Source organism: Callospermophilus lateralis, chromosome 9 (assembly GCF_048772815.1).
Source record: "Callospermophilus lateralis isolate mCalLat2 chromosome 9, mCalLat2.hap1, whole genome shotgun sequence".
Lineage (NCBI taxonomy): Eukaryota > Metazoa > Chordata > Mammalia > Rodentia > Sciuridae > Callospermophilus > Callospermophilus lateralis.
Window position 1 is genome coordinate 50670125 of NC_135313.1, and position 18842 is coordinate 50688966.

At 35.3% G+C, this 18842-nt stretch overlaps 1 protein-coding gene across 1 annotated transcript in view; it reads right to left on the minus strand.

Moving 5' to 3' along the window:
* Itga4 (integrin subunit alpha 4) overlaps positions 1 to 18842 on the minus strand; it is an 83430-nt gene that overhangs the window by 15570 nt on the left and 49018 nt on the right. Inside the window, 2 exon segments of the mRNA XM_076865564.2 lie at positions 6679 to 6755; positions 8702 to 8851. Of these exon segments, the coding sequence (XP_076721679.2) occupies positions 6679 to 6755; positions 8702 to 8851 (227 nt within the window).

Here is an 18842-nt window from a genome sequence, read left to right on the forward strand (position 1 = left end):
ATGTATAATAAATCAGGTGTCATATTTGATGTTATATAAAATAATTAGAGCACATTTCACTCTCTCCTGGTCTGATACAGCAAAGGACATATCTGTATATAAGTATAAATAAATATAAGAGAAAGTTATGAACAAAGGGCTCTGGGAGTCCAGGGAAGGAAACCACTTTTGCCTGGGAATAGTAAAGCGATATTGTCCTTTGATTTTCTATTAATATGATCATCTAGGTTGGCTGTTCCAAAGATCTTTTTAAAATTAAACTCTGAAAAATGTCATGATTTAACTTGAGTTAATCTGGATTATACTCCTAATAGATCTCTGTTTCAAACTCTTCAATTGTCACACTGTCAGAGGGTTGTTTTCAATAAAGCAAACCAGACAATGTATGTGGAGTAGCCTAAGGGCTTTTGAGATGAATCTTAACTCCTTAGCTTAACATGTGAAGCCTCCAAAATCTGGCCCTGCCTCACTTTCCACTGCACAATTTATTTCTTTACTTTGGTTATATTAACCTACAAACGGGTACAAACCCATCATTCATATTCATTCTCATTCTCTCTCTTTCTCTCTCTTTCTGCCTTTAACACCTTCTCTTCATGCACCTGGAGAACCTGTACTTGTTATTCAAGATTCAACTTCAATACCAATGACACTAAGAAGTTCCTCCAGCTGCACCCTGCTCTGGATGCAAGGTACAAGGAGCAAGTGATGGCGCCCTCACCCTTGGACACATACACATCCAAAGGCACCCTGGGTGCCTCTATAACATAGTCACATTTCAATGTCAAGTCTCTGTCTGGTTCCTCTCTGCATGGACTGTTTTCTTGAAGAGAAGTTACAAGATCATGATTATCACAATTTTTTCAGAACCTAGAAACAGTGTATAATGTATGTAGGCACAGATGCAAGCATTGGACATACAAATGGGTGGGGCTACACTCAGAACATGTATAAAAAAACAGAAAATTACTAAGTTAATGACTTTTAAGTTTATGAAACAATATAATTTTTGTCAAATTATAGCTGGGTAGCCATGTTTATCTGTTCTGTGAGGTACATAAATTTCAAATGTTTCGCCAAGAAAAGAAAGTAAATATCTAGCACTACCACATTCATGTGATCTGTGCCCTACCCCCAAACTTCACATTTTACAACTCCTGATAAACCTACTGAAGGCATCATCATGCGACCCTGGCAAAACCACTACTAGAAATTGTTCATTCAGAATTATTAATTCTCATGAAACTGAGAATGTATATACAAAATTATAATTTTGGACATTTTCCCCCACTTCTATAATTCTAAAAAATATACCTCCAACAAACTGAACAGTTCACTTAATACTTGAAACTTTTTCCCTTATTCTGATTTTCTCCCCCCTTGAAACTTAATTTGTTAAAGTATGTGTATGGAGAAAAGTATATAGCCTAAGCTACAGCCCAATTTTCATAAACTTGAATACACACACGAGACTGGCACCCAGATCAAGAAAACTGTATTAGCTAACAGGAAAACGCTATGTCTCCTTCCTCCTGGCCAGCCACCGAATTCATTTTTAGTAGTAAAACTGGTGTTGCCCATTTTTATATTTCATCTAAATGATATCTGAATAATCCTTTATGTATCTGTTTCTTTTTCGTATGTGTCTTTTTCAACTCAATTTTTTTAAGATTATCTTACATATCTGGGCATTAACTGGGCATATCTCCTCCTCTCCCTTTTTGTATATCTATTTTGGAGCATATTTAAGAAAAAGTTTTGTTATTTTAAACCCAGGATTAATTACTTAAAATATCTGAATCTTGGTTTGATGATCAGCTTTCAAAATAGATTTAAGCAACAAAATATACTAAAAGGAACTATTTTAACATAAGAAAATAAAAGATATATAATTATCATAGAAAAATCAAGCATATCATAGAGCTGGTGAGTGGCCTGCAAACTGCTGCCTAAAGGTCAAATTCATACCTCTGCCTGGTTTTGTAAATAAAATTTTATTCAACGCCGCCATATTCCGCTCTTGCACTTCAATGACAACTGAGTAGTAGAGACTGAGATCTCAGTTCCCCAAAGCCTAAGATATTTACTGTCTCTTCACAGGAAAAACTGGGTCAGCTTCTGCTATAGAGCAATCTAACTGATGAGAACTTAAATACAAACATAATATTATACAATATAATATTTAAGTAATTAAAAGTTACTCTGTATTATTCTGACAATAGAGGCTTCACAGCTTCGGGTGACATAGAAGGTAGTCATCTGTCCTCAGAAGTCATGCAGTTTTAGAGAAGGGAGATGCCTGGTCTTTTTAACTCCACAGCACTCTAAACGTGGAAGAGAAAGGAAAGAAGAGCACTTCCGTGGGTACCATCTCTAGCTTCTGGTCCTTGGGTTTGAGAAGCTGGCTTCCGCTGAAGAATGTGGAATACCCAATAAAGCAGTAATCCTAAACTCCAGGGAGGAAGCATTGATAGAGCCAGGGTGTGTTCTCCAGGATGTGGGCAATGGCTGGGACTTACTCATTCCTGACGCAGCCTTTGGGTTAAGTCCCTGCACGTCTGCTTGATGGCGCATGTTGAACGGGAGCGGGGAGGTGTGTGGGAACACAGCCATCCTACATCCCTCTACTGTCCTGTAAACGTGTTATAACTGACGGAACCTGAGAGGTTCCAAAAGTGAACTTCAGCTTGACATTAAAGTCTAATTAAGACTTGTAGAAGAGCTGCCTAGAAATAGACGTTTATAAAATATTCTGGCTTGTAACCAAAGCATTAGTCACTGAACACCTTTGGGAAAGAAGTTGGCACTTCGACAAGCAACAGAAGGTGAAAGCACTGCATAAGCAGCCAGGTTCCAAGACAACAGCAGATTAGAGCGAGACACACGTTCACATTTCTGCAGCGAGAAGTGGCTTATTTTCCATTTTTAAGCAATTCCGCTAGATTACCATAATTACAATTCTACTTTTTGAAAACGTCCATCTTACTGTATCTTGATTCATTAACAAGATGCCACAGGAAAGATGCCCACCAGCTTTCTATGCGAGACACAATAAAGGACCAGGTGCACATCTGGAAGTGCGAAAAGACTGAACCAGAGCTGTCCCCGGGACTCATAGTTCATTCTTCATTAAAACATGCATAATGCAGACCTGAAATTTACAAAGCAGCCTAGAATCCACATAACTTCCACAAATCAAGGTTCTGTGTGCATATGGAATCATAACTTAATAAGTGAAAGAGGAAAAATAGAAAAATGATATACTGCAGCACCTGGCTTTATGTTTCTCCCGAGTGAACCATACACTTTTATTTTGAAGGAAGTGTTTGTGTCACTATAATATACTTTGCCTTAATAAAATGAATTAGGGCTTCATAGATAACTGTTTTTTTAATAAAGATGCTAGAATGAAATATAATGTAAACTGATATCACACTCGCTTTGCTTTGTCAAGATATGCGATGCATTCATTTAACCAAGTAGCCTGCTGCCTGGGGCCTTTAGTTCTAAGTGAAATTTTATCCTCTGTTTTGCTTTATTATTAACATAAAGAAAAAAAATAAAATACTGAAACTTCTTGCCTACTGGAATAGATCAGTTAATTGTCATTTAAGAAGATTTTAGTGAATAAAATTTAAACTCACTGAGGTCCAGGGGAGGATAGCAGAAGAGCTTAGAAGAGTGGACTAGCAATGAGCTTATTTTAGTGCAAAAAGCACACGATTACTCCTGCCACAGCTCTGTGATGTGAATGAGGCATGTTTTTATTCGAGTTGCTTTTATAGGTGCTATGACCATCGTGACAGATACTACTCGTTGCTTATTGTCTGTACAACAGTGATTTCCAGTATTGCAGCTAATAGAACCTGGGTTATTCAGGTAGTAGGTAGCATTCCCTTGACAATGCAGAAGACAGCTTGTAGGTCAGCTTCAGAGAATGAATCATGGTTAATCTAATATGACCATGATGACTCCATTTTCCTTCAATCATGATACGTTCTGGGGAAAGCACATGATGAAGGGACCTGGTTATCAGAATACATCTGATAAGCCTTCCTTCTTGGGTAGAAAGCCTCAAAAAGAAAAAAGCACTTTTGGTTTTGGACCTTTTCTTCTTTCTGGGAACCTTTGTGCTGCTGCAGCCATTTTGTAATCATGAGGGGAAAAAAAAATCGAAACAGGAAAGATTACCATCAATGTCTAATCTCTGGTAGCTACTTGCCAAACCCACAATAATCTCCTCTCTGCAGACTGTTTATTATATAAAATAAATTTCCTTATTGTTGAAGTCACTATCAGTCAGGGATTCTGTTACTTGCAATTAAAAGTGTTTTCAATGGATATGAAAGTGATCACTTAGGGAAAACTGGCATCACTTACCCTAGACGTGTGACAGAACTACAGAAGAGCAGTATTATCATTTATATCAGCCATCTCTATGAAAGATTTGATTTTAAAACTTCCAATATGATGGCTAATATCTGTTGTTATGTTTGTAATCTTCATAAAGTCTTATTTGTTCCATCATTATTTTGCAGTGAAAATCCATTTGAATGTGGGTTGTCATCTTGAGAGTTTAGACACACAGGAGGAAGCCTTCACTTAATGAAAAGATGAGATGTCGTGCATAAGTACCCTTTAGTGTACTGTTGGCAGTTTATTATTATGGGCTTAAGAAAAGCATGTTCTTTACCGAGTAAATACATTTACCTAAAACAGCTTTATGGATCTGGGGCACATAAACACATTAATGCTAGTGGAGTTATAGCCAGGAGATCTGTAAAGCATATGGTCTCAGCTTATTGTTACTGAGAAGGGACAGAGGACACCAAAGTAGGAGAGGCATATTTTTGCTTGATAAAGTATAATTTACTAAAAAAAAAAAATGCAAAGCAGTTTGTCAGAAGCTTTCACTGTGAGTCTGAAAACTTAAATTAGAAGAGTTTTCATTTGAAATTTCCTTAAATCATTTATCATTTACCAAATAGAAATAGCTTGTAACTTTCCTAGTTGATGCAGAAAGCCTGATGCCTGCTATCACACCAGCACTGGCGCCCCTTCAACCCTCCTAAGCCCAAGGACCTCACAGCCAGCAGCATCCTATGGAGGAGGTCATTTGGGGAGCCAAAAGCCAAAGATCTTCCAGAGGAGGGGGGGGGGGAATGGCAGTGGCAGACAGATAGGAGGAGAAAGGGATCAGGATGGCATGTTGGAGACAGAAGGAAAAGGTGTTGAGAAGAGGAAATAAAGAACTGTCAATGCTTCCTGCTTCCGAGGGAACTGGAGCAAAGGCGGAAAAGCACCTCCTGGGCTTTAAGTTGAAGGTTCCCCTCCAATGTAGTCTCTGACCCTCTCCATGGTTTAAGTAAAAAACGTTAACACACAAAAATTCTGCAGATGAGCCTATTTGTTGCCTTAACCAATAGCTCTCATTGGGCTACCACTGCGCTGAAATTTTTTTTGATCTTAAAATTTTCCAGTGAGTCCCCTTTTATCCCACCTTTCAGATGCTGCCTCCTATGACCCCTCTGAGACATGCTATTTGATCTCCAACTTGCGCTGCAGCACTAAATCCACCTTTTTACCATCTCCATCGATTATTTGACCACAGACGGGGTTTCCCTCTTAGTTCTCTAAAGATCCCTGTTTGATCTCCGAAAGGGGTCCCTGTGCTTAAGAGGTTCTTTAAATAAAATTTCAGCCCAAGATTTGATCCTTAGTTTGCTCCTCTTTAAAATTCACACTTCCACCTACTGGGTAATCTCACAAGTCACCGATATGTAGAGGAACTTCCAAATACGATCCTGATGTAGATTTTAAGTGGATAGTTGTATATAGAAGTCTCCCCAAATTCAACACGTCTCAAATTGGACTACTTCTTTTATATCCCAACCTCCAAAAAATAGTTTATCATTTTTCCTGCTGTATTAACCCTCCGTCTCCTTCCCTTTTTTATGTTCCATAAATGTAAAAATCAGCCCTCAACTTGAAGTATGGACTCTCTCTGGTCTTCATTTTCACATCTTCCCCCTGATGTGCAAAACAACTTGAATACAGAAACTATAGACATGATACAAGACCTCAATGGTTCATCCTTTATCATAAAACAACACCAGCAACCAATATTTATTTACTTATTACATGGTAGATGTGGTTCTCAGCATATTACATGTATTTTCTTTTTACTGGTTCCCCTTCTATGAACTTAGAAGACCAAGTTGGTTATGTCTTTTCATGTTTATTGTATATGTATCATTTTGTATAAAAGTTTGAATAATAAGACCAGTTTTCCAGGTGATAAAGAAACTAAGCATTATATAGTAAATCCCTGTTTTGCACCCAAAACTCTATTAACCAGTACTTATAAATGTTAAAACATACCTACAACTATGATAATAATATCCTAAGGCACTATTAAATCCTGAAATGCATTCCAAGTTATCAATAAAACATTAAAGCATGCTTTGTAAAGCCTCAGTGCTAATATATTCTCATTCTTTGAAAAATGGTAACTCTTGAATGACATGTAGATTATTTAATCTCTCTCAGTAAGACACTGTTCCTTCATAGATATTTAAAGGATGCTAATTCCCAAGGGTTATCCCTTTCTCTTTGGAACCCATATACATGTGCCCATTGCACCCTCTTCATGAAAAACAGAGAAAATGCTAAACTTACTTCAAAAATCCAATTTTTCCCGAAACCTGTAAGTCAGCAGAACAATTTTCATGGGCACAAAACCTTGCAAAGTTTATCTGGAAATAAAATTTGACAACATTTTGAATTTTAGTTCAATCAGTAGATATATTTCTACAAAGTTAAGAACAAGGCATCCGTGATACATGAGGAAAACAAATTTAATACATCAATTGGTAACTTCCTCTTTTATCCCTGAGGGTTCAATTTGAGACTCAAGTCGGTAGATTCAAATGATACTGCAGTGCTAAAGTAACTTAGTGCTTCCAGAGGTAGATTTAAAGCCTAAATTTGTTCATTGAAATAAGGTTTGAGTAAAGTTAAAGGTACGATACAGAAAACTGAGGAAAATTAGCTTCCAAGATGTTCTTCCTCGGTTTCCTTTCCAGTTTTTGGTGCTGTAGTTTGATCCCACTTATTACACATAAGCATGACACTTGTTTATTTTGGCAGATGGCAGGACAGTGATTTTATATTCATTGAAAATAGCTAAATGTAGAAATTAAGACATTTTACTTTGAGGAAACATTGAAAAAAAATTAAATGGCAGTCTGTAATAAAGGTGCCTGAATTTATTTAACTCTGAACATTTTAATAGGATCCACAAGGTACACAGGAAGACCTGAAGGATAAGATGGACTAAATAAAAAATTAAGCAGAGGGCTGGGGATGTGGCTCAAGTGGTAACGCGCTCGCCTGGCATGCGTGCTGCCCGGGTTCGATCCTCAGCACCACGTACAAACAAAGATGCTGTGTCCGCCAAGTACTAAAAAATAAATATTAAAAAAAAAAAAATTCTCTCTCTCTCTCTCCCTCTCTCACTCTTTAAAAAAAAAAAAAATTAAGCAGAAAACCAGAAGAAAGGAAAACATCAGAAATGGGTGAAAGAAGTAAAGGTGCAGAGAACGAGAAGTCTAGAAGGCCAGAGAAGGAGCCAGGCAGAGGCAGCAGGAAGTAACTGGGGACTGTCCAATGGCCTGCCAGACCATAACCTGCCTACGTGGGGCTGGTGTTGGGGGTGGCAGGAGCTGAAGTATGAATCTTCCTCTAAATGGTTAAGTAAATGCAACATTTTCCTGCCACTCTTATTTGTAAAGCAAGATGTTCTGAGAACCAAAGTGTAGATGAATATAATTTGCTCCTAAATTATTATATTCATTTGATCTAGTATTTTAGACATTGGTGAATATAAGCTTGAGTATCTAAAGTAGTTTAGGACAATTTTCCCTGGACAGCATATGAATCATACTTTTAAACATCCCTGTTGTCTTTTACATTCTGAGTTCCACTGTGTTTCAATGAATGCTATTACCATGCCCAAACTCAATTGACAATATCTTTGTGCTGCTGGACAGTAAATGTCTGAACAGCAGGATTCCTGAGAATAAATGCATCATCAGTGAAACTGAAATATTTTCAGACAACTTCAAAAAAAATCAGTTCACTAATTCGAATCAGGATCTATCTTAAAATACGGTTGATCGTGGGATGTGGTTAAAAAAAGCGTATACTGAAATTTTAAAAGGAGAAATTGTTGTTTAACAAATTTGTGTTTATAAATGAATAAAACTCAGCAAAGGAATTGGATTAAGAAAACAAAGGGACTCCATGGGTAGGGAGAAAGAGAGACACAGTGAGAGAAAGTACGACAGAAAATGAGCACACAGAAGACATGGAATAACTAAGCCAGAACTGCAACTTAGGGTTCCTCTCTAGTAATATATTTTCCTCCCTGGCAAGGCATCAAGGAGAGAAAATTTACTTTCTATATAGAGGGGAAACTACTGCTGTGCCTAAGTGCACATTTATTCAGTTCAATACCCTAAAGAGAATATAAGAAAATAAACATAGAAAACAAGACACACCATAAATCTGTTTCGTAAAAAACTCCACAAAAGGTTTACAAAGAATTCAAACTTCCAGATCATTGCTTCCAAATTATGCCATTTAAAAAACTTCTTTAATTAGGTCACCCAGCATTTTAAACAAAGAAAAATACCCCTACCGTCTTTTTAATCATGTCCTTTTCTTTCTTCTGCTGAAGGATTGGCTGAAGTGGTGGGAATTCCTCTGTGCTACGCTTACTTATCACGTGATGCCCAAGGTGATAAGCAGCTTGGATTTGAATGGGGGTGAGGATGTCCCGCACATCTTTCTAAGGAAATTAAAAACCATGAGAATTCATAACACAAATAGCCATGAAATAAAAAGACATATAAAACTTCTTTCCTGCATAAGAGCAAATACAACATGTGGAAGCAAAAGCAAATCCTTCTCTTTTATCTAAATTGCTTAAAAAACAATGGAACACAGGGCTGGAAATGTGACTCTGGTGAGAACATGTGCTACTGTGGCTCAAGACTTCAGTTCCCACAACCATGCACAAAAATGCAATGTGTCTATTTTTCCCACAGCAGAAGCATTCATATTTCTTATGAGAAACACAAAATGAGTATAAAATGAAAAACTATAACCATACAATAATAGTCACAAAAGTTTGTATTTGGGTATATTCCATTCTATTTTCTATACATTTTTTATAACTTGGCATAACAATATAATTTATTTACAAACTCTTTGTAAATTGTTAAAAGTTCTAATGAATAATTTATTTCATCTAACATGACCCTATAATGAACTTGAAGCAAAATGATATAACTCTCAGTTTTTTTAATCAAGTTTTTTTTTTGTTTGTTTGTTTTACATCTTTTGGTAATATTAGAATTCAAACTGTCAAACTGACTAATCTGACTCCATATTTATGATGAAACATTCTTTTTTGACATTCATTATGAACCTCTTCTCATTATACTTTCTAATAGATTATGATTACTATATATAAGTTATTAGTTTTGTATATTTAATTTTATATGATAACCAGTTTATTGAATTTCATTATTAGTTACATTTTAGGTTTATTGTGCTTTTATACTTCAGAAAGAGTATAATAAGTACGAAAGAATTTTTTGAATTTATATTTATCAATTATATAAGAACTGTAACACATCCAAAATCTATTCTGCTCTGTATGACATTGTTTTAACTTTAATATCTACTAGTTTCTATACAGCATTTCTTATCCCTATTTCTACTGATAAGTGGCCAAAATATTTTTGAATGATTAGATTTTTAAAATTTATTGTCTGCTGTCCTCAAAGAAATACCTCTTGAGTTTATTATAAAATTCTTTGATTTTAATCTGTATTTCTATAAACAAGCATTATTTCTCTTTTAAAAAATAATTTTCATGAACTTAAAAATGATTCTTTTCAGTTGATTATTCCATATTCTCTGCACTAAAAGAAAACATACCTATCAAAATTACTTGTTAACACACACATGCATAGTGAAATAATCCACTAGAGAATAACTTTGATAACATTCAGGATTCAATTAAATAAGCACTTCACCAGATAGTAAAGGTGTTCTGGCATTTCCAGTCTATGGAAACAAATTTACAGAATCCAGATATACGACAGGGCATCTCTTAGCACTTGTCTAAGACCTCTCTAGACAGATATGCAACTTCCAAAGTATATTGAACAAAGCAGCTTTCTTTTTCTCCTCCTCTACGAGGATAAGCTAATAAAACTTTACAAATAAAGTAATCCACGAAGATTTATAACAATTCAATTGACAAATTACATGAAATGAGACATGGCAACAAATCTATAGAACAAAATCTAAAGCACAATGAAAACTGAAAGTAGACATGATCTCAGAATTTGAGAGGGCAGGTCACAACCAGCAAATACATTCCACAAACACGGGAGTTAGTGTAGAAATTCTGTGCAGTCTTTATTTTTCTTGGTATTATAATTGTTACTATACTTGGAAGATAATTTGAAGAACTAGTCAGAGTTAAATATATTTCCTACAAACTTTAATTTTTTTTCTAACAATTTTCACTTAAAGATCAATTTGACTCCAATTTTCAAATGCCCATTTCAACTTACAGTTTCTCTTTTCAAACAACAGATTCAATAGAGTCCTTCTTGGCCATTAAAAAAAAAAAAAAGTCCCTAGTGTTTTCACCCAGGCTAGACATATCATCTTAAACCACACTTGAGGTTTACATCTGTGCTTGAGTTCCTCAGGGTAGACCCATAATGCTATAACTGACAAACTTCTTACTGAGTAATGTCAGTGGACCAAGATTTCAGGTCCACATGTCCAATCATTTCAAGATTGGAATACGGCTTAAATATCACTGCCTAAAAGCAAATAAGATAGATTATTTTAAATACACCTCAATCAATAATCCCTAATGGATAGGAAAAATACCAATGGTACAGATTATTGTATTATTTATATCTATAGTAACTTTTCATTAAAAATCTAGGAAATAATAAAAATGACACATACTACATAACAGACTATACTTATTCCATGTCTTTATATAATTATACACAAAAGGATGTAATTCTTCTTCTCTTCACATTTGTCTTATCAATAAATAAAGTGGCTGAAACTAAGTGGTCTTGAGGTAGAGAACTGGTTTTCAAATCTGGAGACCATTACTTATCTATAACTTTGGGCAAGTTACTTAATCTATGGCTTGGTATCTCATCTGAAAATGGAAATAATGTTGGTAATAACACCTACACTATATGCTGTGACTATTAAGTGACCATGTACACAAAATACTTAGACATGGTAATTATTACATATATTATGCTCCAAATGTAGCTATATAAACCAACTAAGGAATTACTGAATTTATTTCTTAAAATAAGAAACACTGCTGAACATTTGGAGGAAATAAGAAAACTGGACTATTGCCAACCAATGAACATTAAATAGAAAATAAATTAAATAGCAAGTATTAGACTTCTATTAAATGGTATCTGGAAGATCAGAGCCTGAATTAGGGTACTCAGGGTCTGATTACTTTTACATTCTTCTGCATAGAGATACTTTTATTAAATTACTTGATAAGTGATCATCTCCACATGAAGCCTTGACCATATAGGAATGCTGCAAATCAAGACCCAAATCCCAAGTTATCCACTTGTGAAAATGGAACAGCTTGAAGCCCCGAGTATTACAATAGCAAACTTGATTAAATTATTCCCCAGGTGTAGGAGCTAGACAGCCACTGATTCTCCCTCCACATGTCCACTGTTTTAATTCTTCTCAACAAGCTTGCATTGACCAAATCACATGTTATCTAATTCATACTAATTTTCCACAAGGTCTTCTCTACATCTGGTGTATATTACTTTCATTATCCTAATTAGCTATTAATTATGCTTTTCTCGCAGTATATAAAATGTATGCGCACTCTTGCAAGAACTGTATTTGATAGGTGGAGATATTAAAGTTAAATAAGTGTGAATATCTAAGGACAAAAGCAGTAATGTCAAAAATGTCCCAAAGTGACAAAGTATTTGGGAGGGGAATATGTAGATTTGCTTAAAATTTCTAATATGGGCAGGCATGTGCTAGTATATTAAAAATAATGGAAATTCCATGCCACATTTTTATGGACAATTATATAAAGCAGGGCACCCACAAGCATGCGAATTAGCACATGCCTGAAATTACCCAAAGTCTATCTTCTTGCTTGACTTTCATGGAATTCTATTTCTGGTCAATTTGTAAGCTAAGCTGTAGGCCCCAGAATCTCCTTCTGTATTTATATACTGAAGGAATTTATTTAAAGGTTGGAGCCAAAATATTTATAAAATTTTAAATGAAAAATGATGTCATGGCACCAATATTTTAAAGTATATATTCATTGGTCTACTGTGTGCAAGAAAAGTTCTGAAGCTACAAAACTAAAAGTCAGAACCCACATGTCAGTCTATAACCCATAAATCCAGATGTGTGAGAAATAAATATTCTAACGTGCATGCACAAGCACAGAAGAAGGAGGGCCACCTAATAAATATAGATGGTTTTTAAATTTTAAAAGATGGCTATATTTGTATTCATGAAATGCCCCTCTAGTGCCAATGTGGTGCTGAGGAGGCAGAAGGGGAGACTAAGGCATAGGTTGGAATCTAAGCCAGAACCATCACATGCAATTCTAACCACTTTATCTGGTAAGTGGTTCAGATGCTAGAGAGCTACTGGGCTTTAGGCACTACAACTTCCTGAGAAAAGATCCCTCTGAAGACAGTTGCCCCAACATTGTACCACTAGAATACTCTCAGGTTTTTCCTTGTAGAATTCTTTAAATAGCACTAAGAACACAGAGTCCACAATTTGTTAACTATTTATCAAGTTTCTGCCCTTGGTAATGAATTGTGCTAGCTCCAAGAATACAAGAACACAAAAATGTGAAAGACATTATCCTGCAATTCTCTCCTTGAAAAGCATAATATCAGTAGTTACTTAGCTTATTTGCACTTAGATTTTCAGCAGAATATGTTCATATATAAATCAATTCATCATGTGCTATGATTAAAAAATAACTTTTGCAGCAAACAGTACTTCATTAAACTATGTGCATATATTGCTCAACAATACAAGCAAATAGGCCAAGTAATAATATAAATAAAATACCATTTACTAATTAAATATACATTCATTTCCTTGAAATTATGGACAAGATGAGTTTTAGAAGTTGTCTAAAGACTTATATAAAAAAATAAAGTATTTGCATTTCAGAAACTCCAAGTTCAGAAAATTAAGAAATGAAGGAGAAGAAAAGAATAAACCAATCTACTACACAGGTAGGCATGTGATTTCATGGTTTTAATTTCATGGTTTTAACATGCTAAGGCCACTGAATTCACTGGATCTTGAATACTGATGGGGAGAGGTATTCCTGAACCAGAAACTCAGTTAAATATTTCTAGCTTTAATGGAAATCATGCAGACAAGCAATCTGTTGTTTGGTACTTCAAGCTAGCATCTTTCTCTTCTGCAAATATCAGTGACTATTTTAATGCAGAGATTCCACCAAGATCAACCAAGATATATCATCTACCAAAATATTAAGAGAAATCTCCTACCATGGCTGTTTTAAAATTTCTAAACTCTGTTGCAAATTGTTTCTTGGGTTTCCTTAAATCAAAATAGCTTCAAAATTATCTTGTCTTAATAAATCTGATAGATCTAATAAAGTAAATTTGAATACAGCAAAGGCAGATTCATTTTCATACACTTATATGAATGTGGACATAGTTTCTCATAGAGGAGAGTTTGGCATCTAATTGAAAAGGATTTCCATAGATAAAATACTAAGATAGAGATTTCAAGATGCGGAATTAAGAAGGTCACTTTCCTGTCTGCTCTATAGGATGAAACCAAGAAAGCAGATAGGCAGTTTCTCAGTAAGGTGGGTGAACCAAAAAAAAAAAAAAAAGTGTGTGTGTGTGTGGGGTGGGGGACTTTACTGGAATTTAAAACTAGATATTCAAAGCAGATTGAGGACTCAGGAGGTTCAATATAATAAAATAAGGAAGAAAGCCCCAGGGCCAACAGCTGATGCCATGGCAGAAGGTATTAGCCAGAGCAGTTAGTCCATGAGCAAAGTGGAGGGGTAAGGGAATTAAAAGAACCTGCATTTTTAGGAGGCCTGAGGAATGTCTGGGTATGGAGAGTTTAGAGATCACACACACTGTCCAACTAAACTAAAAGGCAGGCTGCACAACATCCTTGTGTGGAAAAGAAGCCAAATCTCTCCCAGCTGTGAGCAGAGGACACAGGAAGGAACCATTCTGCAGCTGCAGCACAGGGGCCAGCACCTGGGGAGCTGATAACTGGCAAACCCAAGTTTGGCCTGAAATCCAGGCCTCACAAACCCCCACTGCACAAGTTAGAGCGAGCCTAAGTGACAAGACGGGAAAAAAAAACAAAACAAAACAAAAAAAACATGCAGAGTGGTTTACTCAGGGGAATACTAGTCATAGAAACCTTCTCAGCTCTACCCATCTCCCTCCAATCCAGCTGCTTGCAGAACTGCTAGGAGAGATGAACCTGGCCAGGAATTCAAAAGAGGAGGGACAGGAGAGATTGAATTTGGAGACTGAACCCAAGACTGGGAAAACGTGTGATCTGCAGGTGACCTAGTGGACTAAGTATTGGACCCTCCACCACATGAGTAGAACACAGGGCAGATCCTTGGGGTACAGTTTTCAAGTGTGGACCAGCAACCACTGATTTAAAGTCTCCAGACCAACTGGCATTCAGCAAAGAGCCTGGAACCCACCTAAGCCATAAACCCACCTCCAGGATTCTGCCTACAAGTTTACCTCTCTTACTCCAGCAATCCTGAGGGTGGAGCATCATGCTGAAGATGACCCCACTTAACACTGCTGAGAAGAGAAGCTGAGAATCATTTGAACTCCAACGGAAAGAATTCCTTTAACTTTCACCAACATTTTTTTGTTTTTGTTTTTCTTTTCTCTGTTTCATTGAGACCTTAATGGATTATAGAGACTTACACATATTCATATTTTTTTCTCATTTCTAGTATTTTTGAAACCAGTTATTTTTCATGGAGCATTTTTTTGAGGACTAGGATGTTTAATTGGTATATTAAACTTTTGTTTTGGATTATTTTAAAATTTTTACTTTACATATTTTTTTCTCACCTGTTTCCCTTGATTCTCTTTCTCTTTTCTTCTGCTAACAGCTAATATCTATTGTTCTCTGTTTCACCCTTCCTCTATTACTTATATCTTCTCTCCTCTTCCCTCATAAATATCACATCCTAAATCACTTCTCCATTCTCTCTGTCCACCATTCAAAACTGTAAACCCTTTTGCAAGCTTCCTGTTTTTACTGTAATAACTGATTATATAATTTCTGTTTATTATGACAGTTAACAATGTAGACATCATTGCAGGAACCATTTGGTATAATGCTGTATATTGTTTTCATTAGTTGTTGTAATTATTTGTTTCCTCCTAATTGGTGAGGTACTGGAAAACTTCAGGGACACTATAAGTCCATAGGGTAGAAACTCTACTGCCACAGATCCATACAGTCAAATGGGTAGACACACAAATAACAGGAAAAAGCAATAGAACAAATCACCCCAAACAAACCAAAATACTCCAATGACAGAATCTATCCATACTACCATGGAAGAAATGTCAGAAAAGGAGTTTAGAATATACATTAGCAAGGTAAAAGATGATGTAAGGAGTCCAATTAGAGATAAAATACAGGAAGTAAAAGATCACTTCAATAAAGAGATAAAGATTCTTAAAAAAATCCTTGAAATTAAGGAATCAATAAACTAAATTAAAAATTCAGTGAAAAGCATTACCAACAGACTAAATCACTTGGAAGACACTTTCAGGAATGAAGACAAAATATATAATTTTTAAAATAAGCTGACCATGGAGAAACAATGTTAAGAGACCATGAGCAGAACTTCCAAGAAATATAGGATAACATGAAAAGACCAAATTTAAGAGGTATCAGGATACATGAAGACTTGGTGATACAAACCAAAGGAATGACAATCTATTCAATGAGATAATATCAGAAAATTTCCAAAATGTAAAGAATGAAATGAAAAATCAAATGGAGGAGGCTTATAGGACCCCAAATATACAAAATTACAACAGACAACACCAAGGCACATTATTATAAAAATGCCTAACATACAGAATGAAGATAGAATTGTAAGGATGACAGAGAAAAATGACAGATCACAAGTAGAAGAAAAACAATACCCATCTCAGCTGATTTCTCAACCCAGACCTTCAACGCTAGGTGGTGGTGGAATAATATACACAAAATTCTGAAAGAAAATGGATGCCAGCTAACAATACTGTATCCAGCAAAATTAAGCTTCAGAATTGATAATAAAAACTTTCCATGATAAACAAAAGTTAAAAGAATTCACAGCTAGAAAGCCTACACTATAAAACATACTCAATAAGATATTTCATGAAGAAGAAATGAAAAATAAATGAGAAAACCAGCAAGGAAGGAATTACACTAGAAGAATAGTCAATCAAAGGAGAAATTAATTCTAATTAAAAACCAGAAATAAGTCAAAATGACATGGAATAAAAATCATTTATCAATAGTTACATTGAGGGCTGGAATTGTGGCTCACTGGTAGAGCACTTGCCTAGCATGTGTGAGGCACTGAGTTCAATTCTCAGCACAACATACCGATAAATAAAATTTAAAAATTTGTCAACAACTAATAAAAATATAATTTTAAAAATAGTTACATTGAATATAAATGGCTTAAACTCATTAATCAAAAGACATAAACTGGCAGATTGGAATAAAAAACAAGAAACAAAAATATTCTGTCTCCAAGAGATCCATCCCATAGGCAAAGACATCCACAGACTGAAGGTAAAAGGACAGGAAAAAAACATATCACTCACATGGGCCACATAAACAAGCAGAGATTTCCATCGTAATAGTAGATAAAGTAGACTTCAAACCAAAGTTAGTCAGAAGGGATAAAGAAGGACATTTTATACTGCTTAAGGGGACCATACATTCACAAAACATAACAATTATAAAGATTTATGCCTCAAATAATGAACCATCTACATATATCAAACAAACCCTTCTCAATTTCAAAATTCAAATAGAACACAACACAATAACACTGGGCGACTTTAACACACCTCTCTCACCACTGGATAGATCCTCCAATCAAAAACTAAATAAAGAAGCTATAGACCTAAAAATATAATTAATAATTTAGACTCAACAGACATATATAGAATATTTCATCAATGACTGAATACACTTCCTTCTTAGCAGCCCATAGACCCTTCTCAAAATAGACCATATATTAGGCCACAGATAAAATATAGAAACCACACTAACACTTGGAGACTAAATAGGATGCTATTGAATGACCAATGGTAGCAGAAGAAATCAAGGATGAAAATAAAAATTACTTAGAGGTAAATGTAAACAGCAATATAACATACCAAAATCTCTGGAACACTATGAAGGCAGGGTTAAGAGTAAAGTTCATTGCATTGAGCTCTTTCATTAAAAGAACAGAAAGTCACCAAATAAACCACCTAAACCATTACATCTCAAAGGCCTAGAAAAAGAAGAACAAATCAATACCCAAAGCAGTAGAAGACAGGAAATAATTAAAATCAGAAGTAAAATCAATGAAATGGAAAGAAACAAAAAATTGACAAAAAGTTGGTTCTTTGAAAATTAAACAAAATTGATATACCTTTAGTCAAGCTAATGAAGAGAAAGAGAGAAATCTCAAATTACTAAAATTAGTGATGAAAAAGGAAATATCACAATGGACACTAATGAAATACAGATGATAATCAGAAACTATTTTGAAATTTTATACTCTAATATAAAATAGAAAATCTTGAAGATATCAACGAATTCCTAGAGTCCATAGGGTAGAAACTCTATGGACTTGAAGATGCCATCAGAACCCTACAAACAAATAAAATTCCAGGACCAGATGGTTTCTCCAGCTAAGGTCTACAGGAGCTTCAAAGAAGAACTAACACCAATCCTTCTTAAATTATTCCATAAAATAGAAAAGTAGGGAACCCTTCCAAACTCATTCTATGAAGCTAGTATTACCCTGATACTAAAACCAGACAAACACACATCAAGGAAAGAAAATTTCAGACCAATATCCCTGATGAACATAGATGCAAAAATTCTCAACAAAATACTGGCAAATTGCATACAAGAACATACTAAAAAAGATAATGCACACCAAAATAGACATGTAGACCAATGGCACTGAATAGAAGACACAGAGACAAACCCACATAAATACATTTATCTCATACTAGACAAAGGTGCCAAAAACATACATTGGAGAAAAGATGGCCTCTTCAACACATAGTGCTGGGAAAACTGGAAATCTATATGCAGCAAAACAAAATTAAATCCCTATTTCTCACCCTGCACAAAACTCAATTCAAAATGGATCAAGGACCTAGGAATTAAACCAGAGACCCTATGTCTAAAATCTTCATCATGTTGGCTTAGGACCTGATTTCCTTAACGAGACTCCTAAAGTGCAAGAAATAAAATCAAGAATCAGAAAATGGGATGGATTCAAACTAAAAAGCCACTTCTCAGCAAAGGAAACAATAAAATGAAGACAGGGCCTACAGAATGGGAGAAAATCTTTACCACATGCACATCAGATAGAGCACTAATCTTGAGAATATATAAAGATCTCAAAAAACTTAATCCCCCCCCCCCCAAAA